Source organism: Coturnix japonica, chromosome 2 (assembly GCF_054131305.1).
Source record: "Coturnix japonica strain WE chromosome 2, WE-NBRP24, whole genome shotgun sequence".
In the NCBI taxonomy this organism is placed as follows: domain Eukaryota; kingdom Metazoa; phylum Chordata; class Aves; order Galliformes; family Phasianidae; genus Coturnix; species Coturnix japonica.
The window spans coordinates 54,588,095-54,615,894 of record NC_140664.1 but is presented as its reverse complement, the minus strand read 5'-3'; the positions used below and the strand labels follow the sequence as shown (position 1 = coordinate 54,615,894).

The window sequence follows — 27,800 nt, the reverse complement described above, 5'->3', positions numbered from 1 at the left end:
GGGGGCCTTACAGCCTATTCTCTCTTGCAGAAGGGACATGCTCTGCCACCCCCAAGGAACAATAATGTTCAGACAAAGAACATTTTTTCCAGATCTCTTGCAAACATGGAACTGAGCATGGAACCCTTTCTGAGCCAGGAGGAAGCTGCAGAATTTCACGTATCTGCTCTGCCTTCAAGCCAGGATGAATATTGGGCAGAAGCTTCTTTGTACGTAGATGTTTTGGGACCATCTGAATGCAGATAGTTCTTGTTATTCCAGAAAAAATGCTGCTGAACCTTAGACAGAAGGTTTTTCATCCCTGTCATTAAAAACAGCTCCACTAAATAATGGGGAAATGAGGTGTAAAGGCCAGAATACTAAGAAAAGCAGAACGGAGTGCTCTGAAGCTGTAGGAGGATGCTTGGTTCCTGAATAACTATGCTTATTTTGATGCAATTCCAGGACTGCTACCATACATCTGAGATCAATTTGATGTGGAATATGTAGGGGAAAACCACTTCTCGTGCAGTGTCTTTTTAGGGGTTGGTCAAATGAAATGTAGTGGGCAAACAGAGCAGTTTACTACTACAAAAAAAGATTAGGTCCTCTGCCCTTCTCTCCCTTTCTCTTTCCAACATAACTTTGTATTTTCTCTAATGCTTGTACCTCTCCAGGAACTGATTTATTAACTGAAATGGCAGACCATTTATGCCATTTATGTCATGGATTGTTTTCTCCCATTTCTCTGAATTGAAACAAGCCATAGAGGTAGCTGATACAGCCATAAAATACGACAATAGATGATGTGTCTGTGAGCAGGGAAAGAGGAAGAGAGCTGGGACATACAAAGAGAGAAGCAGGAGAAGAAAAAAAGAGCAGATGGATCTCATACTTTCAACTGCAGAGACCCATTAGTTTGGCTTATCTATTCATCAAACTGAAAGCTATGGCTTTATGCCACTTAAAGAACTTTTTTTCCTATTCAAATTTAATTCATTTTTGATAGATAAACTGCATTTTTAGCTCTTCTCATGCCTGAATTTTCATGAACTTCACTCCATTTTCTGACTTAGATGTTGGTTTTCTCCTATTTAATTAATTATTCATCCCTCAATTCATTATTTTCACATGATTTCATCTCTAACAAAACCTAACAAAAGATAGAAAAGTAGAAGTCAAAGAGCAACAAAATACTGAGTATTAGCCATGTGGGATTCAGGTATTTTAGCTGGCAGCAAACTTCACTGCTTTACTACAAGCAGTTATTTCTCTGGACACTCAGACTAGTAGTGCAAGAGGACATTGGCTATAAATACAAAGGTCTTTAGAAGTGATGACTAAATAGGGAAAGGCAAGGTCAGGTATCAACCAACAATTTTAGTGTCAATCCCATGGCAATTATACACTGCTAGTTAAACATAGGCACATTCTCTATTAGTTAAGGCCAGAGAGAGTCATATTTTTGGGCCATGAGAAGCCAAGTCATTTTGTTTTGTAAGTCTAATTTCTTTTGGACAAATTGCCTTGGGTGACTGATATATTCAGCATCCAATTGACCAGAGCAAAACCTGCTACTTTCACCCAAGACCGTTTGCTATTTTTGCTGCTGAAGGCCCTTCTCTCTGTGACTGAACCATGGGAAGATCTAGGTTTGAAATTTTGGAGTGTTACAATCCCTGTGTACTCTGTTCTTTTAAAAACTGTCTCCCTCAGATGATGACAGAATCCACCAACATGCCAACTCACACCTACTCTAGCTCTTTGGATGGGGCTATGCTCTGTGATTTTATCTTTACATCGTTGTTTCTTACGAGTAGAGGTAAATGAAAAATTTCAGCAAGAAGTGCAGCAGCTGGCAGTGAGAATAGACCTGGGGCACAGAAGGGGCTGGAGCACCATGGGGCAGTGGCAGTGAATATGCAGACCTCAGTCTTAGACCCCAGCCCCGGGGAGCAGGAGCTGAAGGGGAAAGTGGGAAATGCTGTCATTAGGTGCATATGGGTATGAAGGGCATAAAACCAAGGGTTGGTGAGGAGCATGGTGAGTTACAACGTGCTTCAGTCTGTTGGTGGGATGGAAGAGTTCCACATTTCTGCCACTTCTTATATGCTGTTGTCATATTGGCTGGTTTGCAGGCATATATCTGAACACTCATTTAAATTTTTTTTTAGTTATATCTGAAATCTGCTCTAGAGGAATTTCAGTTCTTCAGCGTAGGCTTTTTCTTCCTTTGTCTTTGTAAAAGCAAAGCTCAGCCCCCAACCTTTCACATTTCTTAACTAATTTTGTATTGAGATGTTTATTACATGTTTCTTGCTCGAGGAGAATCCCATTTGTCTTGAGCATGCAGTATTTTCTTCTGTTTCCTGTGAAAAGCTGTTCTTCTCAGTAGGCTGTGCTTCAAAGACGTTTGCTCTAAAACATGGGCTCAACAAAAGCCATGCAGTTCACTCTCTCCTATCTGCTATAAGCAATCACATAGTGAGAGCTTTCCTAAAAAAAACAAACACTGCATTATAAATGCTGAGTACCTTTATCAAGGTGCTAACGGGAAAGTGTGTTTTAAAAGAAATCAAGTTAGCAATATTCTAAACCTAATTTTTAAGCATTTTGAATTTACAGCTCAATTTAAGTGGTAAGGCTGGAAAGTGAGGGTGAGGAAAAGTATCTCCTCCTTCTCTCTTTTCAGCTTGTTTACTCTGTCTATGTGCCAGCACAGTGTGGTATTCAGTTCCTCTCTTTTCCTAAGAGTTTATACGGACGTGCACCAATTTTATTTCTGTCATTATTCCATATGGCAGGAGGGGAGGTGAAACCTGTCATACTGATCTGCAGGAAATATCCGATGGGATGTGGAATTTGCTCCATTGTAAATCTAAAGATTGGGTAAAATTCAGTGTTACATAGAGATAGCTTTGCAGAGAGAGCTGCAACAGCCTGTACATCCATGGGCTGCTCCAAGGGTGGCTTTGGAGCATGACAAACAACTCCTGGCTCACAACAGGAGTAGGTTTACAACTTCTGAGTCCAGCAGCACACACCCCCTTCTCTTCGTGTATTCTGGGTAACACACAACCAGGGGAACAGAGTAATGATTCTCTAAATATCTGATCAATCACAGGAAATAGCTGGCACACAGTCGCTGCTAATCTTCAATCTGAGATCGGTTGCATGGGAGAATTTTCTTACTTCTTCTCTCCATGGTTATAATCTGGCCGCGAGGTTTTTTTTAACTTGAGATCACATCTGATATGAGATTAAGGACGTGATAAGAAGCTGTTTTATATGAAATTTAAGAGGCCATTAACATTCCATTGAATTGTAAAATTGTCAAGCTAAAAACAGCTCTCCTGGTGTTCTGCACAGATGCAATAGCAGATCACTGAGTCACAGGAAATGATTCAGTCAACATTTCTAAACTTTCAATGTGTGTTTTATGGAAGAAACTTGATGTAAATGTTTAGACAGTTATGGTTTTGGAGATAAATATTACAATTTTATGGAGTTTGGGGTCTGACGTACCAGAATTGTGATGCATGGTTGTCAATTTGCTGAACATCTAAAGCTGTTTGATTGTTGTATCCAGCTCCAGCGTGGGATGTACTTTCTTTGGCTAATGAAATACAACGTTGTATTTGTGTATAACAGATTACACATCAGAAAGTCCAAGCTAGATTAATGACCTGGGATTCCCTCTGCACTGCTTCAGGAGAACTTGTACAGACCTCCACACAGCTCCCTCGAGCTTCTTGTCACCCTGTAAATACAGTGCTTCAGTGGTACGACCTCCCACAGCAGGTTATCCTCGGCCCTCAATGTCCTCGCTGGGTAAACTGCTTCTGAAGGGTAAGTTAAAATGTTTCCTCTCTCATTTAAATTGCATTAATTGCAGCAGCTGGAGTTCTGAAAACTCAGAATTCATTTCTTCTGATGTCAGTTTCTTGCAGCTAGAATGTTTACAGTATTTTTCAGTTATTTTAATTCAGTAGGATTTTCTTAAATGCTTTACTTTGTAAGAAGCTGAATATACCTTCAGTGTGCTGTGATTTAAAGGACATGTAATCAGTGATATTATTACTGTACAAAACTGTTGTTCCTTTGTATATTTTTGTGAATCTGAAGCAGCTCATGTAGGATCTCTGGATCTACAGTGATTTACCTGAAAGCATTCTAGGCCTAAATGTTAATATGCATGATTACACAAGCAGCGAGACAGAAACTTAAAGTCCTTATTATTTGTTGTCATTAAGTATCCCATAGCAGGACACTCAAAGAAGACCTGCCAGCACCAACACACCAAACCAATTCCAGCTTCAGCCATGTAATTTTCATGCACCCAGCTCGTCCTTAGAGAAAAATAATCCCCTGAGACAGTTTGTGCAGGTGAAAAGAGAGACCCCTTTGAGTGTCGCATCAGTGCTGGACAATCGGGATATATCAGTCACTCTGAAGAGCATGGGGTGTGTGTTGGCCAAGGAGTTTGACTCAGTCCAACCATTGCTGTTTCGGGTGTGGGTGCTGCCAAGACCCTCTATGTGGTGAAGCCAGGGCTGCCTCATTCTGGACACAGCTAGTGCCAGTCAACTACAATGGCCCCACAGCAGGCACAGCCAGGCCTTGCTGCCAGCGTGACAACACCCTGGGGAGAACGTGTATAAAAGAGGGGAAAAATTCTGTAGTGAGGAGTGAGGCAAAGAAATACATGAGAAGTGGCCCTGCAGCTACCAAGGTCAGTGCAGGAGGAGGGTAGGAGATGCTCCAGGTGTGAAGCAGATGCTCCCTGCAGCCCAGTAGAGGCCCATGGAGAAGCAGGCTGCCCCTCTGCAGCCCATGGACACTGCGTGGAGCAGATCTCCATGTGCAGCCATGGAGGCACACATATTGGAGCAGAGGAAATGTGTGAGGGGGAAGGAGTGGCAGAAAAGGAACTGTTATGGATTGATGGAAGCACGCATTCCTCATCCTGCTGTGCTGTTTGGAGAAGTAGGGTTGTAAGTGAAGGAGCGAAGCTGAGTATGGGAAGAAGGTGGTGGGACAAGTCTTTTAGTTTCTGTCTTTGTTTCTCGCCAACATACTCTATTTTTAATTGGCAATACATTGAATTATTTTTCCCCAAGCTGAGTTTGTTTTGCCCATGATGGTAATGAATGAGTGTACTCCCTGCCTTTGTCTTGACCCATTTTCTCCTGCTGTCCTGTTGAGGAGGGTAAGCGAGAGTGGCTGGGTGGGCACCTGGCAGCTGCCCAAGGTCTGCCTGTCACCATTGTGTTTTATTATCTGTGCTAATTGTGGATATTTTAATTCGTCCAAATACCTGCTGTGTAATTTGGATGATGAGATCTTTGATGTCAGGCTGTTTTCAAGGAAAATGTAAAAAGAATCAGAGAAGGGAAGCAGACATAATGTTGAATAGATACTCAAATGGCAAACTGAACACAAGTAGCTTTCACTAAAAATTGTCTTGAAAGGATTGTAATGACAATGTTTCTCGATTTTTTTTATCTTGAGGGTGAATTTTAAGTAAAAGGCAATAAACAGTTTAAAAATCACAATGTCAGTGACGTAACACTAAAATCAAAGCTTCAAGAATGAAAATAAGTTTCCTTTGTTCGGCAGCCTGTAATGGTTAGCTTTGAAATTTCAGTCCTGAATCTTTTGCATTTCCTTTTTAAAAGTTTAAAGTAAATGCTACTTCAGCCATTTGGATTTGGTCTCCTTGAAGGGACAGAGAAATATATCTTTGTGGGGCTTATACCAAATGTCCTTTTGCTGTAACTTACAACATCTTCTTTGAAAACTATTACATTGTTTGTGAAGCTCCCCAGGCAGCAGGTGGTCAGAAATATATATATATATATATATATATTTTAACAACAAAATCAAAATCTCCTTTGTGGTCACTGAAATGTGTAATGGATGGAAACTTAATGAACCTACTATTAGTTTTTTTGTCACTTTCCTTTTTTATCTTCAAATCCTTTTAGATACACCTGTTTCTAAATCATGTTCGCTTTTCCTTGGCTTAAAGTAAATAATTTAAGGATTGTTATAACGAAGTTTTAATAGTGAAATCATTGAAAATATGTACATACAGAAAGTACTGTGACCTGCGGTTCCTTTGACTAGCTAAAGAGTTTGAATGTTGATTTATTTTGGTGTATGATTTACGCTGTAAATTCTTATGGGTCTATTAAAGCCAAAGTAGTTACAGCAGTAAATCTAAAATACATATAAGGCAAATGGAAGACAGTGAAAAAATAATTCATAATGACAAACAAGACAGGCTACTTTATCTCTCTTTTTTGTCTAATCAGATTTTAAATGTATCCGGAATTGTGTAACCCACCTTTCTAAGCTCATTTGTAGTAAGATGACTCTGCAACGGTAGAGCTGAACAGAAAGGAGAAAAATGTGAAACTACAGTTTCAAAAACATATAAGGAGTTATCTATAGTAATGAAATGACTGGAAATTCAGTAAGGATGAATGCCAAGTCCTGCACATGGGAATTAAAGGATATTCAGGTTGGAAATTAGGAACAATTTCTTCTCAGAAACAGCGGTGAGGCAGTGGCACAGACTGCCTGGGGAGGGAGTGGACTCACCATCTCTGGAGGTGTTCAAGAACCACGTGGATGTGGCACTGAGTGACATGGTCTAAAGTGGTCACAGGTATGAACTGATGATTGGCAGATGGTCTTGTTCTTTCCAACTTTCATAACTCTATGATTCTATAAAAGACCTTGTGTAAGAGTGCAGACTGGGGGCAGAGGAGTGAAAGCAGATCCATGGAGAGGACCTGGTGGGCAGCAAGCTGGACAGAATTCAGCAGTGTGTCCTTGCAGCACAGCTGGCTCCTGGTCAAGCACTTGTTAGATCATGTTTGCATAATCTGTTCAGTTTTGGGTCACCAAAAGCAAGAGAGAAAGTGGTAAGCTGGCACGAGTTTGGTGGAGGGCCAAAGCAAGGGGGCTGGAGGGAGGCTGAGGAAGCATGGCTTGCTTAGCCTTGGGAAGAGACAGCCTTGGGGGGCCTTAACAGCAGCACTCCCATGGCTGCGACAGGGTCATCAGGAAGATGGAGCCTGGCACTTCTCAGTGGAGTGCAGCATGGGAGAAACAGAGGGAATGAGCAGATGCTGATACTGGATTGGTTTGCAGTGGGGGCAAGGAGAAATCTTTTCACCATGAGGATGTTCATACTGGAACAGGTTCTTCAGAGGAGGTCGTGCACTCTCCATCCTTGGATGGTTGAAACTGGATGGGTTAAAGCCCTAAATAACCTTATGGCTTGCTCTGCTTGGAGAGGGACATTGGTCTCAATGAAGTTGTTAAATCCCTTCATCTGAATTTCCCTGTGAGTCTATGTGATTTTATTATTGCTATTTTTTTCTTTTCTGTGAGAAGATGAAAGGCTGCTTAAAAAGTGTCATTTGCAGAGTTCACATTCGGTCTCATTTCTATCTTAAAGACTTTTCACTTGTGCTACATTTGAGCTGATACATATGAAAAAGTTGCTTAATGCAGAAGACTTCAAAATTCTTGATTCTATGATCTCAAGACATTTAGATTATAACATATTTTTGCTCAAGTGAAAGTAACTCCCTTCTTATTTTGGCAAATAGTTATTCTTCTCTTTTGTTTTAATCGGGGACTGAAGGCATGAAGCGTGCCTTCTTTATGAAATAAAAGCTTATTTTACAAGTTAAGGGTGTAATTTGAAAATAAAAGACAGATTTTGAATGGCACAGATTACTTGTGTTGAATTGCTATTCATTACCTGTTTTCAATTTATGTTTTGGCTGTTTGCAAAGACCTAAGAGTATATTCCTAAACTCAGCGTTAGGTGCAGTAATTTCATTTACTGATTGGGAAGTTAAGTTCTCGAACAGACCTTACAATAGGCTCAAGTGAGCTAAAAATAAACTCCAGGCAGTTCGTATTAACTGGGTAATAACAAGCAACAGCAAAAAGCTATGATGAAAACAGGAAGTTCGTTACACAAGCTGCCCTTTCCAGATAGGTATGAATTCTTCAAGGCTTAACTAAAATAATAATCCCTCAAAGTTTTTAATAAAAGCGGAGAGTTGCCTATTGTTCATAGCTCAGTGGAGATGAAAAACATGCACCCCAGTACATTGTGAAAGATCTGCTGTGTTCTGGGAAACAACACTATTTCCATTTAGTTATTGGTAACCCTGATTTCAATTTTAAGTTGCTGTGGATTTGACTCTGCAGAAGGCTGAGCAGCTGAGTCCTATCTGGTAAAGGTGCATAACAGCATTTAGTCTGTGGTGTGCTGAGATTGAAATGTGGAAGTTGCCCCTGATTGACTGGTGTTCTGGGCTCTTCTTGATGCTGAAGCTATCCTCAGCACCGCCCAGGAGATACAGTCCCTCTATGAAGCCTCAGTTCCTTCTTCATTCTCTTGGCCAGCGGAGGTAATGCTTGTCCTTAGAAGTGATGAGTGATGCAAAGGTGTTATCTTGGCCCCTCCTAAAGATGTTTTGCTGCTTTTTTCATTCCGTGGCTAAAAGTTGTTAAAAGAGCTCTGGCCTTTCTTCTGTCCTGCAGCACTTGCTAATCCCTGGCACTCTTTCATCACCACACAACTGGGGCCACTCCTCAGTAAAGCTCTCCCATCTCTTAGGAGCCCACTTGTTTACAGTGTGGCTTTGCCTCTGAGGTTTTTAATGTGCATGTGATAAACATGGTGCAATGTACAACTCTCACTCACCCTGCTATGTTTGCATGACAAAAGAAATGTCAGCGTGTATTTCTCTTGCCAAATGAAATCGTGTTAGACTTTTATGTTTGCTCTGATTTGGATGCTTTTTATCTAATGCTGCCCATCCAATAAAATGACCTCAAATTAAGATTTTTGAAAATCAGAATTGACTATTTCCACTCAGCAGGACAGAACACAGTCAGATTATTAAATAATTACAATGTCGATTTACTGTTAAATTCTTCGTAGAGTCTAAACACATTATACAGTCTGTACAGATGATACTGGTATAAACCCATGGATAGACTGTAGCCATTATGACCTTATCACACAATTCTGGTTCTCAAACTGGAAAAAGCTGGTATTTCTTGTGTAGTTGAATGACTACATGGTCTGCAAAGCCCCCCTATCACATTTCAGAATACATTACTTTAATAATTTTTGCAATATATGACTGGAGAAAGATTCTTTGTACACCTATGATATGTTTCCTCGTGAAATCTCTTCAGATTTAAAAATTCAAAGTCATATAATTCTCTATTTGACTCTGTTCAGCTTATGGAAGGAGTGCTTCCACATTTAGAGTCCCAGAATCAAGTCCAACCATCAGTGCACCCCCACCATGCCCGCTGCCCACGTCCCCCAGTGCCACATCCACACGGGTTCTTGAACATCTCCAGGGATGGGGACTCCACCACCTCTCTGGGCCGCCTGTGCCATTGCAGCACCGCTCTTTTGGAGAAGAAATTTCTCCTAATATCCAACCTGAAAACCAACCAAGTTTTGCCCCAGTATTTCAAATTCAGTTGGAAATTACTGATTAAAAACAAAAACAAAACAAAACAAAACAAAAATCCAGCTTTGGAAACCTCCTTTTATTACATTCTCTAGTTTTGCATTCTGCAGTGCAGATTGATGTAGTTATTCTATTCCAAGCACTAAATTCTAGTCTTTATCAAATCTAATATTGTGTCAATTAATTCAATTCCACAGACTAATTAAAGTTTTCCCTACCATTGAACTTCAGTGCTAATCATTTAATGTTTTTCCGTGGTATTGGTGTAATACACTCTTATGTCTTTCTAAATGATTCTACTAATGAATGAATGTAAAGTTTAGACATTTTAAATATTGGTTGTAGATGTAATATTAACTTCGCTGTCATTTAGCCAGAACTGTGTAAGTATTTCTCTTTTCTTTTAGTTTAGTATCCTCAAATTGCTTTTGTAGCTTTTCTCTGAACTTAATCCAATTTGTCTACAATTTTTTTTCCCCCCTGGTAATTAGTTAGATATTGATAGCATAAAAACACTGGAACAAATTCCACCTGTTATGTGTAGAATCATCTCCTTTTACTTCTTTGAACCTGTCTCCTGCTAGCTCTCATCAATGGATCCTACTTCCTGTGTCTGCAAAAACAGCAAGCACTTGATGCCTAGCTGCCTTCTCTACACGTAGTGTGATGGTTTCATGTTCCATAACTCTCTTATGGATGAAGAGTGAAGTCTGTCACATTGGTAGAAGAAAGAGTTTGGTTTTGTTATTTTCATGTGTAGTTTTGTATTTTCTGCGATCTGAACCATATGAACATGTATATCTGCGTTGATTTTAGGGGTTGTCCTGAGGTTGTCTACAGAACCAGTGCTGGTCTCTTGCAGTGAGCTGCAAGGGTGGCTTGTGGTGAGGGCAGATGGATTCGTGCTCAATGTGCAGAGCTCTCCCATGCAATGAGTGTGTGCAACTGCCATGTTGGACTGGCAATGTGTAACCACTTTGCGTGTTCCCCATTTACTAACATACCTAGGTGATGCCACACCTAGGTGTGGTACACTTGCTCTGCTCAATAAATCTTGGACAATTTTAAAATAAATCTTTCCTTTTCTTACCAAGAGAAATACCTATTGCGAGATGGACTATGCTATGACGTGAGACACATATTGATGTTCTTTCTCCTCACTGGACCTTCTCTTTCTCATTCTGAATTCAGCCACTCTGTGGCAATTATATGCTTGGACTGTGCATGACTTTGCATGTGGTTACACATCAGTTTCACAGTGCTACTCTTGCTATTAAAGCAGTGCCTGTAGGTGCTTCATGCCTTCTTGCCTTCTTTCCCCTGTGAAACTGTGCCCCAACTGCTGGAAAGAGCTACGATGCAAGAGGAATGGGGAAGGGAAAACTTAGTGTCAGGTGAGTACCCACCCATGCAGTCAACAAAGTGCTTGTTTATAGAAATCATATGGTCATTTCTTTTCTTTGTTTGCAAAAATATCAGACACCATAATGGCAGAACTTACAAATTCATACGTAAAGCCTGGTTAGGGTCTGATAATGGAATGATTCTCTGAAGTGGTGGGATTTCTTTCATCCCACAGTGGTATCATGGCCCATGTTTTATCAAAGGTGAGATGAGAATCTGAAGCTTTGCTTCAAGACAATATGTTTTTCTCAACCTGTGAAAGACTATCAAGGTTCCAAGCAGTGCAACAAAAATTAAGAAGTGTTCAGAAAGGCTTTCAAAATCAGATATTGAGTACAACTCTATCACTGAGAAATCTGACAGAGAAACAGAACCTATTATAACTCCTACAGGCCATCATGATAGTCGAAGGAAGCCTCTGATCAAGATTGTTCCTTACAGATTATAGCCACAGAAGGAGTCTAGGAAAACTAGGGAAAGTTTGTATACAGTGACATTTGTAAGAACAGACAATCAAACAAGAACATTTCTCCACTTATTTTGTGAATTTTTCATTAACAAGAGTTTGATTTCTGTAAATTGTTTTTAGCAATGGAGATTTTGGCCATACCAAATAGTTTATGTTATTTTTCATTGCTTGTGGCTCTGCTGCAACAAAAGAACTTGATCTTTTGGCATTCAGTAATATTTTTGCTTTGATCCTGTAATTAGTTGATGCTAGCCACAAAATGAGTTTAATTTTGTTATGAATGCACTTGGGATATGCAGCATTCATTTTTACTACATCAAAACTTAACCCAAATAAACAATTATATTATTACGCTACTGTCAAATGATATTTGGCACTTATTTTGCTGAATGATTCAGGGAGGTGCCCAACAGTCTTCCTTGACTGCATATGGGAACAACTCTGAGTTTATGAAAATTGAATTGCAAACTAAACAGGAGGATCATAGAAACTATAGCCTTTCATTACTATTTGGGTTTCATTGGAAAACAATACATAAGAGATAAGAGGAGAATAACAGGCCCAGTAATTCCTATCAGAGAAGCTAAGATGGTGACTGAGTGAGACTTTTTGCTTCAGGCTTTACATTTCACCTTGATTCTGCTTCATGTTAGTGTATTAGCATACATAGCTGGTGCTTTGCAGCATCCTTGAATGGATTCAGCCTACTGTGGAATAAAAGAAATTGATTAATTGATGTGTGTTTCTCTACTTGAGGCCACTCATGTACTGTGATTGCAAGGGGAGAGAAAAAAGCCAACTAAAGCTGTGTATAACTAGGATGTATAAAAATCAGGTCTTGAACTTTTTCTTGACCAATGAATAAAAGAGAGATTATTTGAAAACACAGACATCCTGGGAGTACAGGTGAACAAACAGGCATGCAAGCAAAAAAAAAGTGCATTATTTTGAAAAGAACAATCAATTCTATTCAACTGAGCACACAATACACAAAACAATTTATGAAGAAAAATAATTATCTGACCATTTTTATTGATCTTGATAAGAGGTGAGCAATCGGTAATATTACTGGAATGTAAGAGTCAACAAAATGTGGGACAGAATTGAGAAAAGGTATTTGGTGAGGAGAGATGATAATTAGCTCAGTGTTTTTACTATGGTTAGACTGAATTTTAAATATCAAATCTTTATCTCTTCTCAGTTTATGTCTTTTTAAGAATCAACCAATATCAATTTTTATACACTATAGGTAGAATAATAGAGTGTTTTCTGAAAAGATATGTAGTATCGTCTAGGTGTTGTTAGGTGATGGTTTTAGTTTCATTAGTATGGTGATAGATATTACTATGATGATTATTGTTGTTACGTGCTAATAACTTCTTCCAGCTCCTAATAATTAAGGGTAGTGGGTAGGCGCACACATTACAGTTATTCAGTACTTTTCCTGAGCTCAGTAACTTCCATTTGAAGAGGGAGAAAATACAATCATTGCTGGAGACTGATTCTCTGAACTACAATTTACTGTTCAGTGTATTATCAGATTCATGAGTTTTGCTCAGCCTTTTTTCAAGGTAAAGATACCTTCAGTAACACCCACTGGAGATTATTTAAATCAAACGTGCTGAATCTCACACAGTTATGTGCTGGAGAGATACATGTTTTGCTGAAGGGGAATAGCCTTTAGAGTTTGCTATTTAAACATTTATTCAAATGTGTATAGTTCTGAATATTGTAACTTCCACATGGGAGAAGCACATTTATACTTTTAAAATATTATAGGAGACAAAAAAACCAATCTGCCTTCCTCAGATCTTTTCATGTGCCTTCCTAATTTTTGTCTTTTTCTTCATCTCCAGTAAATCATCCTGCAGAACAGAAAAAGAATGCTGTCTTGGGGGGTCTGTGCTTTCTCTGTAGTCTCATAAGGATGGTAGACTATCAAGTGCGAGAACTGCTTGCAGTTGTACTGGTGTAGGAGATGATTTATGGGTCAAAAAATTGTTGGGTGGTGTACGTATAGAGCCTATTCTTTCATGACCATTTTGAGAACTTAAATGGGGCTAGGCTGCACAAAAAAACTTTTGGGATAGTCTTCTAAAGACAGTGAATGTCCTCCTCTGCTTCTTCATTTCCTCTTTAATTTTTCTAAGGTTATTTCCTTCTTGATGCTTTTTGAAAGGTCAAGGTGAGTACAGTATTGATCTATTCTGGCATCCAAACATTTCAAACAGTATCTACATTCAAGAAGTCTTATTTTTCGTTGAAGTGTATTTGTTCTTTTATTGATACCTTGTTTAACACTTTTTCGATCATTCATAGTCAAATTGTTGAGTATTCAGTGCTCAGTATTGTTAAATTATCATATTTTTAATGTAAAGTTTTGAAATTTTAGTTTATCTTGAAGACAGAAATGCATTTATTTCATAGTTTGCAAACAAGAAAGTCATGACACACTATGTGAAATGAAGGTAAATCCCTAAATGAGGTGTATTCTCCATGGGAATGTCTGAATGGGGTTAGTTTTGCTGTGGTAAATTCTGAGTGTTATTTTTACCCAGTACGCTAAACATTTTATAAAAACCTTTTCCTCATGACCTATTTCAGTGGAAGGACAGGTTGTCTGAAACCGTATAGGTTAGCTTTTGCTGATCAATTCTTTTGATAGATATTTTAATTATCATAACTGTTGGCTCCAGGGCTAATCTTAGAAATCAGAAAAGAGACGTATGATTGTTAAATGATAGATGCTTTATAAAAAGCCAAACAAGCATTAGACATTGAATTAGGCACAACAAAACTGTGAGCGTTAGGCACCAAATGTATCTGCCTTTTATATACATGTACTTGGTGCACATGTAATTTTCAAGAACAGCTTTGCATATACATGAAACTGTTGCTATTCAGATAATACTTGTCTATGACCACAGGTTTGAGAAGCTTGTCTCACTTGTTGTGTGAAAAAGCCCTGGGCAATGCTTGCAGACATGGACGTGTCAAAACAGTTGCTTCTGCTGCTAGGAACAGCGTAGTTCCCAGTCTGCTCCCAGGTCAGCTCATTGACTTATGTAGTAAACCTCTGGATGGCCTTGAGCATCTTGATTATGTAGGAAAGATGATATAGTTGGAGAAGAGGTTACAGCAAATAACTTATCCTGCAGCAAATTTAAGATTCCCCGAACTTCAAATAACTAAATTATATATTACTTCAAATTGCAGTCTCATTGGACTCCTATGCCCATTTCATGAGACTTCTGAATATTTAACTTTTTTTTTTTTTTTTTTTTTTTTTTTTTTTTTTTAATACCAACAAGAAATTTTGGAGTCCTCCCTTAGGAAAAAAATTGTAATTGCTTTTCTGACATTAAAACCTCAGGTAGTAGTTCTAGTTGAATGTATTGCTTAAGAAAAATTGTTTTTTTAACTAGATTTCAAGAGTTTTGGAAGAGACTTATGCTGTGGCATTGTCTCGTCCAGTCAATTCTACTCTATTCTGAATTTGTTGGACAAATTCAACCAATTCTGAGTTACCTGCAAGAGTTCTGGGTTACTTTATGTCACATGAAAATTAGGGGAAGCATGGAAGAGAGAGACTTGAATTAACAAACTGCTGAAGAAAGGGCAGGTAGGGAGCAAACAAGGTATTCTGCTGGGTAGTTGTGGACTGAGTTTGGGTTTGGACTGTCTAAAGTACATGTGTTGTCTTGCCTGGTGACATGATGAAAAGGGTGGTGTCAAGCAGCTTTACGGAGTGAAGGGAACCATCCATTTGGCTGTCATTGCTATAGCTGCCTCAGTTCAAAAAGAGATCCTGAAAACCAATATCATATGCTTTATTAAACTCAAGTCTTAAGTAAGACTCTATATAATCATTTTAATTTCTGAGGCTTCAAAGTTATCCTGGTTAAATATATAAAGAAAATTTATCGTAAGATGTTAGCACCATTTTTCTTGATTATCACTTCTGAAGTCTCAAAGTACTCATTTCAAAGTGCTTATAAGCCACTTTTCCCCCCCCCACTTTGCCACAGCATCCAGTAACTTAATAAAAGGTAGATTATACTGATCTACTGTGAGGATTAACTAAAATATTTGTTTTTTTGCATGTCTACTCCATACGATTTTGAATAATTCCGGGACTACAGGTGGTGTATATAATTGTGTAGTACAGGTACAGAATGCACATTTCTTTAAAAATAATATTTTGTTTCAGTATGACAAAGGACATGCCAGAAAGCGAGCTTTCACACTTAAAGCCATAAAAGACTCATGCACATTTGGCTTTTCTGCCAGCAGAATCTCTCTAAAGATCTGGTCATTGATGAAGCACCGTACTTCATGGTTTTTGGTAGGTCTCCACATTGCTGTTACACAGCACAGTCTTCTGCTTCTGAATGTACTGCTATTTTATAGGTAATCTGAAGCTGATCTAAAGCTTCTAGTCTGACTGTACCTGGTGTACCGGCAAGGTACATAGGGCTTTTGCTGTGGAAACTGTAGTGCATTTATTTTAGTGGAGAAAATATTTAAAGTACAGTGGAGATTAGTGTGGTGACAAAGATAGATGTTTTTTAGTTCCTGTGAAAGTGCAGATACAGGCAGGTTAGAGAATCCCAATTACAGCTTAGGTTACATATGCAAACAAAGGGATAAACTTATCAACCAGATTATTTGAAGTTGCTATGTACTAGATCTTTAATATCCTGGTGGTTTGGAAGGACACGATGAATTTTCTAAAGCAGGTCTGCGAAGTCATTTGGAAATATAATTCTTATTAACTAAGCAGTGCTGCATGGAAGAAGTTGTAGTCCACCCTCCGTGTCTTCTGCTGCAATGTGCCTCTTTTGCTGCGTAACCTCACATGACTTTTGTTGCAAGCTGACTCCTCAGCAGGTAACATGTCCCACATAGGTGTTCCACAAAGTTTCTAGACTGATTCAGTGCTCCGGAGAGATTTGGGAACTGTAGATGGAAGAAGATTATCGAAGTTCTTAAACCATGTAGCTGGCAGGGTAAAAAGCCTGATATCAGAAGAGACAGCTTTCATGGAATCACAGAATAGTTGAGGTTGGAAGAAAGATTGCCTGGTTCAACTTCCTTGCTCAAAGCAAGGTCACTAGAGTAGGGTGCCTGGGATTGTGTCTGGTTGGGTCTTGAATATGTCCAAGCACTGTGGTTCCCCAGATGGCCTGTACTTAAACTGGAATTCCTGAACATATACACACAGATAAATTGTGCTCCCTTACCACCCTCCTCATCCCCAGTTTTTCTTCCCCAGGTAAAACCAATTCCTGCTCTCCCAGATTCTATTCTTATGTCAGACAGTCCAAACGGTTAATCCTCATGGGCCTTTGCTGGACTTGCTCCAGTATCTCTGTGTTTGCCTCACACAGCACTCCAGATGTGATCTCATCACAGCTCACCAGTGCATAATAATCACCCTCATCCTGACAGCAATGCTTTTCCTAAAGCAGAAGGCTGCTCCTGGTTGAATTTCCTGCAAGGGTGATTTGATGGTTCATTTTCCACCTATCAACCAGTAATTCCACGTTCTTTTTTTGCAAGGCTGCTTTGTAGTTGGCCAACAGTGTGTGCTGGTACATGGCATTATTTCTCTTTTGGGTGACTTTGCAGTTTCCTTTGTTGTTTGTCTGGACATTTCTGTTGGCCCAATTCTCCAGCTAGCTGACATACTTCTTGAAGGACAGCACACCTGTTGGACCTATCATCCATCCATCCCATCTTAGTATGGTCTGAAAATGCTCTGAAGGTACACACTATCTCATCCTCCAGATCATTAATAAAGATGCTAAACAGTACCAAACCTCATATTAACTCCTAGAGTACACCGCTGCTGACTGGCATCCAGCTGGACTTCATGCAGGCCAATGGATAACAACCTTCTGATCCCAATAGTTCAGCTAGTTTTCAGTCCAACTCTGTCTATTTATCTAGCCCCTACTTCATCGGTTTATCTCTGAGAATGTGATGGGAGAGAGTATTAACAACATCAACACTGCTGTTCCTTCATTTACCAAGCCAGTCATCTCATTATAGAAGACTATCAGGTTGGTTAGGCATGAATAGGTTTAGAAATGTCTCCCTGGGGGATTTAGTTCCTCAGCTTCCTAAGCACTGATGTGAAGCTCACAAGCCATAGCTTCCTGGATATTCCTTTTTGATGTTTTTAAAGATAGCAATGACACTGGCTTTCTGCCAGTCTTGAGGAACCTCACCTGATGCCCGTGATCCTTCCAAGGCTACTGACTGTGGCCTTGCAATGACATTGACAGATCTATCAGTCCTTCTGGATGCATCTAGTCAGAACCCACGGACTTGTGTATCTCCAGCTGCTTAAGATGCTCCCTAACCTGATTGTCCATGATGTACAGGAAATCTCAATAGCTTCAACTGCTCTCATTGTCCTGGGGTTCCTCAGGGAAAGTCTTATCAGTAAAGACCAAGGCAAAGAAGGCAATGTATATCTTGGGCTTTTCCATATCATTTATTACTAGGTGTCCTGACTGTGGATATTGTTTACTTGGCCTGATTCAAAGGCCTTAGGTTGTACCAGGGGAGATTTGGATTGGATGGCAGGAAGAATTTATTCACAGAAAGCAGGATTAGGTATTGGAACAGGCTGCTCAGGGAGGAAGTGGAGTTGCCATCCCTGGAGGTATCAAAGAGACATGAAGGTGCGGCACTGATGGGCATGTATTTATCATGGACTTGTAGTGTTAGGTGGATGGTAGGACTTGATGATCTTGAAGGTCTTTTCCAACCTAAATGATTGTAAGATTCTAAGTTGATATACGGAGTCAAAACCTTGTAAGACATTTGTGCTGGCCACATTCCAGTTGTTTAGCGGTAAGAGAGCTGTTATCCATTTATAGTTGCTGATAAACTGAGAATATATCACTTGTATAACAATTAGTGTAGAGTCTCCAGGGAGAATGGAATTCTCGGGAGAAAGGGACAAATCTTGAGATTATCCTAGTGTGTGGGAGGAGAGAAAAGCTTTGACACATACTGGTCATGCAAAGGAAGTCTATCTGAGACTGAAAGCTGGCTGAAGAGCTAGGAGATGGCTGTGGAGAGTTGGGAGTAAACACACAGCCAGCACTGAGTGATTTTTTAAGATCAGGAGGGCACTGCTCATGGTTTGCATGTTTGCAACCCAAAGGCAATGACATGTCAGGCTGTTAGAAAGCACACAGAAAAAGAATCACTGCAGAAGGGTAAAGTAACCAGAGGACTTTGTTTTGCAAATCAATTTAAGATTTCAGTTCTCTCTTACCTCATCTCATGGCTTATCTCTGTTTTAAAGACTTAATTCTTCCAGTTTGAATGTTAGAAGAATTTGGCTTTTCCTTTGATAATGTTCAATTTTAGTATTTCAAATTCAGAATCATAGAATCATAGAACCACAGAATGGCCTGAGTTGAAAAGGACCACAGTGATCATCCTGTTTCAACCCCTGTGCTATGTGTAGGGTTACCAGCTGCTAGACCAGGCTGCCCAGAGCCTCATTTAGGAACAGTGTTGTTAATTTTACAACCTTTACGCTAATCTGCATTACAATTCCCAACCAAACTGAACTTCTGTCCCTGGCTCACCTGAAAAAGTTCAATACCAGGTTCTCAGGAACTAGCCATAATTCTGCCCTTTTCTAACCACATCTAGACTGCATCACCACAGTGTAGATTTAATTCTGAGCCTTACAGGAAATTCTGTCTTTCATTAGTTTGCCACATGAATCAAACTTTTGCAGAGCAATGCTAAATGTATCCTGTTGATTAAACCTCATTTTCAGTATGGAACTCATCCTGAAGAAATATTAGTACTATCCAGCGCCATTCCTATGTGACAAATGATTAAAGAGGTGCTTTTTTTCCAAGGTTTATTTACAGCTGAAGCAATACTTCTCAGTAGAACTAGAATTTTAAGTACAACCTAATAATTGTTCCTTTTTCAGTCAAGAAAACAATTAAAAATCAGCTTGGAAAAGGTACACCTTTTCTCTCTGGCCACCATCTCAAACTGAGACAATATCAGTGTTTTGGATGGTCATTCATTATTGCATCTCTGAAAGGACAATAAGCTTCTTTCTCTTGATAACTTCAAAACAGCAGTGAAACTATTTGTAAATGGGAAAAGTGCAGAGTGTTCAAATAGTTTGGCTTTTCTTGAAAACTTATAAGCATTTATACCAAAAAAAGCAGACAAGGATTTTCCAGAAACAGTAGTAGGTTCTTGGCTCTCTTATGCTCTACGTAAGTCATCATTCAGTTTTAAAATCATTTGTAGTCACTTTTCATTTGCCAAAAGAGTTACAGAGTTATAGAAGACTTTTCAGTCTTAAATATTTGGAACAGCTGAAGCGTTGTGGAAAATTATTATCTGAACTATTAACTTAAAATAACTGCTTTGTCTTATGAACAGCGCAGTTCAAGGGATCTTGAAAAGCTTCTCCGCTGTTCCCCGTTACTTTTCTATGTTAGTTGATGATTGCTTAATTGCAGTTTTTAATTTCTTTGAGAATGGTGAGGTTGGAATCAGTGCTGTGAATGACTGAACAACTACTTAAAAGTTGTTTTTTTTTTTATGATATGCTCCTAAAATCACAACCACCTGCTCTTCTGTGTGTTGGAGTTAATGATGTAACACTTGCTCTGGAAGGCAAGCTCAAAAGTTGTCAAGTGAATCTGACATCATTTATTTCTTAAAAACATTTCATATTAAAGCAGAAAAAATACCAAGCATTTCATTCACCTTTCAAATACCTGAATTTGTATTTAACCTGAAACAACAAAATTAAAGTCTAACTGACCCATTTGCTTCCTTTGGAAAAATGTGCTGACCTTTCAGGAAACCACAGATTTTTATGACTGGCTGAACTTCCACGGGGAACCTTTGCTTCAGGAATGTTAGGGAAAGTTAAGAGTTTCAGCTCTTATACATATAACAGGTATAAGCTGTAACTTATACCTGTTATGTGAGCCTTGTATAAGGAAACTGTCCAATAATCTATCCTTAAAATCAGTATTATCAGTTTTATCTCAATAAGCTGAAGCTGATAGCATAACAGGGAGGGCAACAGGAATGCAGAATGAGAGAAAATTGGATGAGAAATAGTGTTTCCATTTGCTATTATGTTTTCATCTATGAAAGGTGATGAGCCAACTTCTGAGGCAATTAAAAGCTGGGTTGTCAAGATTATGGCATCCCACATGGATTTCTGGTATCTGTAGTTCTAGTCCACCCTTTAATCAGAACAAAACTGATCTCTTTAAGCTGTATAGGTGTCTGTAAAAAGTGACAGTAGTTTCAACTTTTAGAGCTTTCAGCCACAAAGCTTGTTATATTAGTTTTGCTCTTTGTCAAGAGTCTACTCATAAACATATTGCATTGTATTATAATGACAAATAATATATAAAGGCTCCTTTTGGACAGGCAAGAAGAATATATTGAGGTGCTTTAATAAACTTTAGAGGTTTTCTAATTGACTGCTCTTTGGTTTATTTTTTGGGGGTGGGTTTTTTCATAATCAGCTTTTAGAGCTGTGGTACTCAAATCCAACTTCTTTATTACAGTTAAGGTCTAGTCACTACTGTCTAGACTGGAGTAATTATGTTGGTTGTTTTCCTGTAATAATCCTATTGATATGCCCCAAAATAGCACTGGCCCTTTTTTTTTTTTATTATTTTTTTCAAATAGCTGATGTCAGCTGATCGTGCAAATAATGGACCATCATCCATTACAAGTAGTCTGATTTTTGCCATAAAGGGATGCTGTGCATTAAAGATAAAAAACTGTCTTGAAAGGTAAGGGAAGGTTTTAGTCTAAACGTCACTTTTCAGCCCCACTTGGGGGACCTGTCATGTAAGTTGTGTCTATCAGGCTATGTGGCTCTAGGGAATTGCGTCTGCTGTTTTCTTTGTCCCTTCTGGATAAAGGATGAAGGAGAGAGCTGGGTTCTAATGATTTTCAGGCCAGGGGTAAATTCATTTCCAGTAAAAAACTGCATTTTAAAACCTTTCCAATAAATTGGATATCAGCCCAAAACTTTACTGTGATATTTTCTGCTCTTTTGTCTTACAGAAAGCCATCTTACTTATCCAAGGCACCAAGAGGACCTGCGTCTGGGCACTGAGAGTTGTGTATCTGTGTTACATGTTGGAACAGCGTGACTGTAAGATTAAGTCCCTGTCTGCTACTGGTTGGTCTTGGACATCTTCAGAGATGATTCCAGAGGGTCGCTGGCTATCTGCATGGCAAGAAACACTTCTGTGTTAGCTGTCAGCACACAAATTGATCTGTCAGATGTAAAGGATCTTTAAATGATAATGTAAAGGAAAGGACTGGATGGCATAATTTCAGGAAGCTGTCCAGATGCAAGGTGTGTATTTTGAAATGGAGCTTTAGTCTGGTTTTGAATAGACTCAAACATTTGTGATTTAGTTGGGAATTGTATCGGAATTAATTGATCTGGCTGTTTTCTTTCCATGTATGTGTGGAGAAACTTTCTTTACCTCTTTAACAGAAGATTTTTGGATGCCTCTGGTATGTCTGGAGGGGTTACAGCACTGTGAAATTGTATTAATTGATGTTATGTCCTCTTCCTCAGAACATGCCAGTTTCATTAGAATTCATGACTTGAAACAGCAATAGGCCACAATATGCATGCATTTGCAATTGAAGGACTTGCTGTAGCTAAAGAATTCACACTAAATCATGTGAGAGGGAGACAGGCACATGACCAGCTTTGAATGTATGCTTCCCACACAACGGAAGCCGCAAATATGTGCAATTGATGAACAGCTAAACCAAATGCTGTGTTGGTGGCTGCTGCAATTTCACGTATGGTGCTCTGCTTGACCACTTGCTCTGCTTGACCACTTGCTCTGTAAGTTCTGCGAGAAGGCTGTATTTGTTTCAGACTTTCCAGACCTTCCTCTGGCACAGTAGTCCTACAAACAACTCCTTGTTTTCCCATTTCCTTGACCCTATTGCCAGGCAGGCCAAGGCAAAGGGACTACCATGGGCTGTACATCTGAAGTTGACCTCTGCTGTCTGGTGAGTTCATCAGGCTGGGAGATGGGAGACCAGAACTCTCTTCCTGACTCTGCCAAGCTGCTGGTGTTTCATGGCGAATCTCTTTATCTTTCAGTTTCCTTGTCATCCCAAGCAAGAGATAATACTCTGCTGGGAATGGATTCACCTAGAAGAGACAGGAAGTGTCTCAAAACAGTATGGTTAGTGCTATATATGTTACTATGAAAAGTACCACATACTTGCTGAAGAAATAAGAGCTCCTTGTCTCTAACACACACATTTGCTTTTTTCTTTTATTTTCTTTTATTAATTCATTTATTAATTTATTTTTCTTGGGCTTTTCCACAGTATTTGTTCCTGGGTTTCAGCTACTCAGTTTTAAAGCAAAGCACGGCAGAGTGGCTTCTATTAAGATACATTCAGTCAGAGAGAGACGTGGTTGGAAACTGTGCACAGTGCGGTCATGCTTTTCAGAATATTTTTTGCTATCAGAGAAACATTAAAAAAAACAGCAGATAATACTGTTTAGGCCTATTTTTATTAGTGAGATTTGTGCAATTTTAAGATTCTATTGTTTTGGGTTTTTTTATCTGTAAAACTAGTACTCTTCCAGAGAGAGAAATGAGGTTGATTTCTGCTGGCAAGTCCCCAGAACTTGAGGGAAGTGTGAGAGAGAAAAGACACTCTGAATTACATAAGCAAAGAGAGAAAAATATAATAAAGAAAGAAGAGAGAAGAATGAAGAACGATGGCTCATTTTTGCTTATGTATTCCATAGTAATAATTTACTGATAGTGTAATGCCAACACTAATAATGCATATGTATGTATTGAAATGTATGAAATTAACTCACACAGAGGTAATCCTTCTACCTGTGTCTATGCTGAACAGTAAGATTAATAATCTTACCCAGAACAGTAAGTTTATGGCTAGTCCTGAGTGTGACAGCTGTGAGAGCTGCAAGCAAATGAATAGATCATAGTCTAGATTCTGGCCTGAAATTATGTCGATGGAGCAGAAATTACTGGACATGATACAAAAAATCAAGAAGCTGAAAAAAGTTGCAGGTATTGCAATGTCAGTCACCTGGGTTTCTGTATAGAGTGTGTTTATTTCACAAACCTCTGGGAAAAATAGCAGTTAGGGGTGATTGGTGTTTATCTGGGAGAAAATGAGCATAATAAAGAAAAAAAGAGAGAGACTGAGGGGATAAAAAAGTATTTACAAGGCACAGCAAGACTTAGCGCTATCTGAGGATTGCTGTTGGGCAGTTCTGTGCTTGACCATCATGTCTCAAACCAGGACAATCAAACAAACCTGAGCTGACCATTCCACGTGCATCAAACCTGATTCCCTAGTGAGAAGGACCAGGGGAGCAGCTTGCTTTCCTTGGCCATCCAGGGACACTTGAGACAGATCAGGCATCCTGGTGTCACTGTGACCATGGCAGTCTCAGGCCTGATGGTGTTGGCATCCTCCTAACTACGTCCTACCAGCATCTAAATGTGCTGGTGGAAAGCCTGGGTGTGGAATCACATCCAGCAGAGGCTCCTCCTGAGAGCAGTAGAATGAACTTCAGAAACTATCTGAAGTAGTTGGAAAGACTACTTGAAAATTAACCCTTCTCCTCTGTGAATGGACCAGAAGGGTATTTTCCCCACCAAAGAACCTAGTTTTCAGGACCAGGCAGCCCTGTCTACATTCATTTATGGGCCATACTCATTGTACAGGCTTAGAGATAAGTGCTGTTTACAAGCACGTATTTGTAACCCTGTTGGCCAACAAAAATGCTTTTAACACTTGGCAGGTAGCTCTGGACTACTTGCCCACATGGGTACATGAGTGAGAAGATATGCATGGAAAATTTATTTCTTTTCCCCATCCAAAATCACATCACTTCCCTGTAATATTATATATATTATATATATATATAATGTTTAATATGACTTTCAATTTGTATTAAATGTTAACAGTGTTCATTCTTTTTCCCTATCTCCAGCATTTTAAGATCAATTACAGAGCTTCTCACAATTTAATTGAAGTAAAAACGTCTGACAGTCATGGGGAGGAAGTCTCCCTCCTCCTGTTTTATTCTGTCACTGTTGTGACAGACTTTAATGGTTTGTAGGATGGTGGGAGGCAACTCTGAGGAGCACTGAACTCGGGAACAGTGTATTTATTCTCTCTGAACTCTCTAACAACACCCCAGTAGACTGATGGAAAACTGCATCCTGAGACTGAACATTTTCCCTTCTGGAGATGAGGGGATGCTTGATCTCAGTATTTCTGAGTTCAGAACTCAGATTCTATGCACAAATCTTGCAGTGGTCTGCAGTCACAAGATTCCAAGTGTGGAAGGGTCCTCTGTTATTTGGATTTATGTCTTGTTTTCATTTATACCGTAAAGATCCAGAAAGTTTATCTAATGTACATGTTTTTAGCTGCAATAGTGCTTTCTTATCAGGGAAATGCAGAGAAGAGATGTGCTGTGAGCTGCACCGATGTTCTCAGTGATATTTCCAACTTTTCTAGGTAAATCTTCAAGAACTTGTCTGCCAGCTGTCTCGCAGGAAGCAGAATCAAGGAATGGCCTGGTAATCAAGGGTGGCTGGCTGGAAACCTCCTCTGCCTTCTCCTGTACCACTGGCACTCTTACTATGACTTACTTAAGGTAGATATAAGGTCCTTATAAACATCCCTACCCCACTGACCTGCTTGGTCTGGAAACCTTGTGCTTGTGTTAAGTTGGTATTAGCAAGTTATTTTATAGCTCTGGCTATGCAGGCTGTTGCTCAATACATACTTTTCTGGCCACGTGTACCCATTTTTGTATGTGAGGCCTCTGCCTCATCTCTTCAGATCAGGGACATTAGCTAGCTGCTGAATTGCAATAGTTGGCAGCTGTCTTGTCTTTGAACAGAAGGTATAGGTATCTGTTTGATATTACTGACACTGTCTTCTCCTTATGGCTTTCTCACCTCTTACTTGCAGTGACAGGAGCATAGCTCTGTTCCTAGGATAGCTGCCTCATCAGTGTCTCAGTGAGTCTGCAGTAACAGACCTGTGATCCAGAAGGAAAAACAGAGCTAAGGAAATGAGATACAGGAGGCTTGCAAGGCTGCTGCTGAAACATCAAATCATAGCTACATCGTACAGGCACCATGTAAGGAACATGCTTACATTGCACGATTTCATATGCTCCCTTAATAATTGAAAAGAAAGCATTAAAAATATAGAATTGAGTCTACAGCATGTGTTTCTTTTTTATTCAGATATCTCCTGGCTTGGAGTTTAAACTGTTAACCAGAGTACCACAGGCAAGCAAGACCTGCTCTGTGCATCTATGTGTTTAGGCACATGTGTGTTTGTAAAGTACTGGAAAAGCCTGGGACAAAAGGAGTCACACCCTGGCCACATACATAGGGAAGGGAAGGGCAGCTTGAGTTGTGTTTTCCCAGTCACATTCAGAAAGTTCTGAGGCACCAATGCTCATTAGGAGGACTTCTCAGTCCCCTCTAACAGTACCCAGAGCTCCTGAGGAATGCTATGTCACTTACCCTTGCTGCCTGAAATACAGTTTTATGTGAACTTTCCAACCCTCAGGTGGCTTCTATCTAAGGACTCAGTTGTGTAATTAATTGTTACCTCTCCCCAATTAAATGGATGATCACAAAAGCAATGGTGTTTAATCACAAAGCCGTTAGGAGCAGTTTGGCATGAGGTGGAATTATTTTGTCAGATTTCTTTCTAAAATGATAGGGGATGGAAGCTGTGAAGGTGTGACACACCAGCTGCACAGAATAAGCCTTCCTGCATCTCTTCTTCCTGAGCAGGTATGTTCTGAACCAGTATGTTCTGAACCAGTGGAACAAATGTTCTGTGCTCTCAAAGGCAAAGACTGCCTTGGAAACCAAAGTCAAACCCAAAGAAAGGAAACGGAGGCCACCCATTTTGCTACAGACCTCCATCTCGTTTCTGGTGTCCTGTCTGAGATTTTCAAATATATGGTAAGTTACTGCATGGTGGCTGGAACTTTTAATTCATTGAAAATCTAGTGATCACTTCTGATAAGGAACAACAATGGGTACTTCTTTCTGTGGTTTTGAAGATCTCTACTTCCAGTATTTCTACTGCTGATGAGATTTCAGTCAACTAATTTGCTGGTTTTAGCCTATGAGAAAAGGAATTGCCTTGAGGCAAGTGAAGCAACTGTTCTTAACAGTTTTGTCTTTTAACACTTCAAACACTCTTCAGAAAATGGACAGATGAAGTACTTGAGAGAAGTGGTGGTATTTTAGCTGAACTGCTCTTTTTCATTCTTGGTGAACTTAAGGAAAGGGGTCTGCACAAATGCCTGAAAGAAAACTACTAGCTTCCTTCAATTACTGTCCCCTTACAAGAGCTGCACTTGAGTGACTAAGTTAAATAACACAAGCAAAAGATGATGATTCATGCTGCTTTTCCTGATAGTTTCTAATGCTCAAAAGCCAGTATCACAGCTGCAGCTTTGAATAATTGCGTGGGGAAGAGAATAAAATTATAGTAGGTATGTTAGCGTAATGTTCCCAATGTGCAGCCCGTGTATGTGATTACCTAATATTCCTTACCAGCTGTTTCTTAACATTAGTCATAGTGATCTAAAACAACCACCCTCTCTTCATTTATCTCAGTAAACATTGTTCTTTTTGAAGAGGTAAGCTGTTTAGGAACAAAAGTTGTTCCCTTCAGCTCTTTCGTGTGCATGTCGTAATTGTCTTGAATTGGATGCATCTATAGCCAACTTCATAGGTAACGAACAGCGAAGAAGCATTTAAATATGGTAATAGCTATATTTGAGTAGCGTTATGAACGTGTTTCATAATGTGGTGGGGAAAAAAAAAGACTTTGTTCTCGTGCCAGAGGAAAACAAAAATAAAATAATTAAATGTTTTCAGCTTTTTGTTTAACACTGCATTCCTGTCTTCCCAAACAGCACTGAGATTTTGCAGTTCATTCTTTGCCTTCTCATTGGAAGTTCCTTATACTGTTTAACTGTTTTGGCTTTATTCCAGACTTGTATGGCCGACACTCATAACCTGCTAGCATCTTTGTATTCGTTTGCTTCTACACCGCTTACTGATGATGAGCTGTGCTTTCTTTCACTTTACCTCTCAATAAACTCAGTGGTATGTGCATTCCCAAATGCACTGGAACACATTCAGTGCAGCAAAATACTGCTTAGGGAGAGTAGAATCTGTTCAAGGTGAGTCCAAAGGGGAAATGGCAGGAGTGCTGGTGAGACTGAGGAGGAAGCAAGTGAAGACAGGGCAGTGACCTGCCTCAACAGGACAAGTTGCAAACTGAAACATTCTTATAGCTGAACCCACAAGACT

The 27,800-nt window shown here is 39.5% G+C and overlaps 1 protein-coding gene across 7 annotated transcripts; it reads left to right on the top strand.

The window, feature by feature from the left end:
* The first annotated feature begins 3,389 nt into the window (after nt 1–3,389).
* Nucleotides 3,390–27,291, top strand: LOC107309995 (uncharacterized). Of its 7 annotated transcripts, none has more exons than XR_014943707.1 (7): nt 3,390–3,828; nt 21,475–21,533; nt 22,390–22,449; nt 22,544–22,628; nt 24,961–25,099; nt 25,420–25,591; nt 26,262–27,222. XR_014943707.1 is itself a non-coding variant. In XM_085540873.1 (6 exons), exons 1-6 carry the CDS (start codon nt 3,798–3,800, stop codon nt 25,448–25,450), a joined length of 405 nt encoding a protein of 134 aa, XP_085396999.1. In that variant the 5' UTR covers nt 3,390–3,797; the 3' UTR covers nt 25,451–25,643. The 7 variants fall into 7 exon arrangements, 1 of the variants encoding a protein (XP_085396999.1); XR_014943708.1 differs by lacking the exon at nt 26,262–27,222 and adding an exon at nt 25,701–26,236; XR_014943709.1 differs by having other exon boundaries at nt 3,393–3,828; nt 21,475–21,772; nt 22,313–22,449.
* The last annotated feature ends 509 nt before the right edge of the window (nt 27,292–27,800 follow it).

Bases quoted from the DNA above. Each gene is read 5' to 3' on its own strand.
- LOC107309995 (XM_085540873.1), top strand. From the start codon at position 3,798: ATGTCCTCGCTGGGTAAACTGCTTCTGAAGG. The intron at 22,450-22,543 runs GTGAGTTCATCA...TTTATCTTTCAG, and splicing joins AAGTTGACCTCTGCTGTCTG to TTTCCTTGTCATCCCAAGCA. The intron at 25,100-25,419 runs GTAGATATAAGG...TCTTACTTGCAG, and splicing joins CTTACTATGACTTACTTAAG to TGACAGGAGCATAGCTCTGT.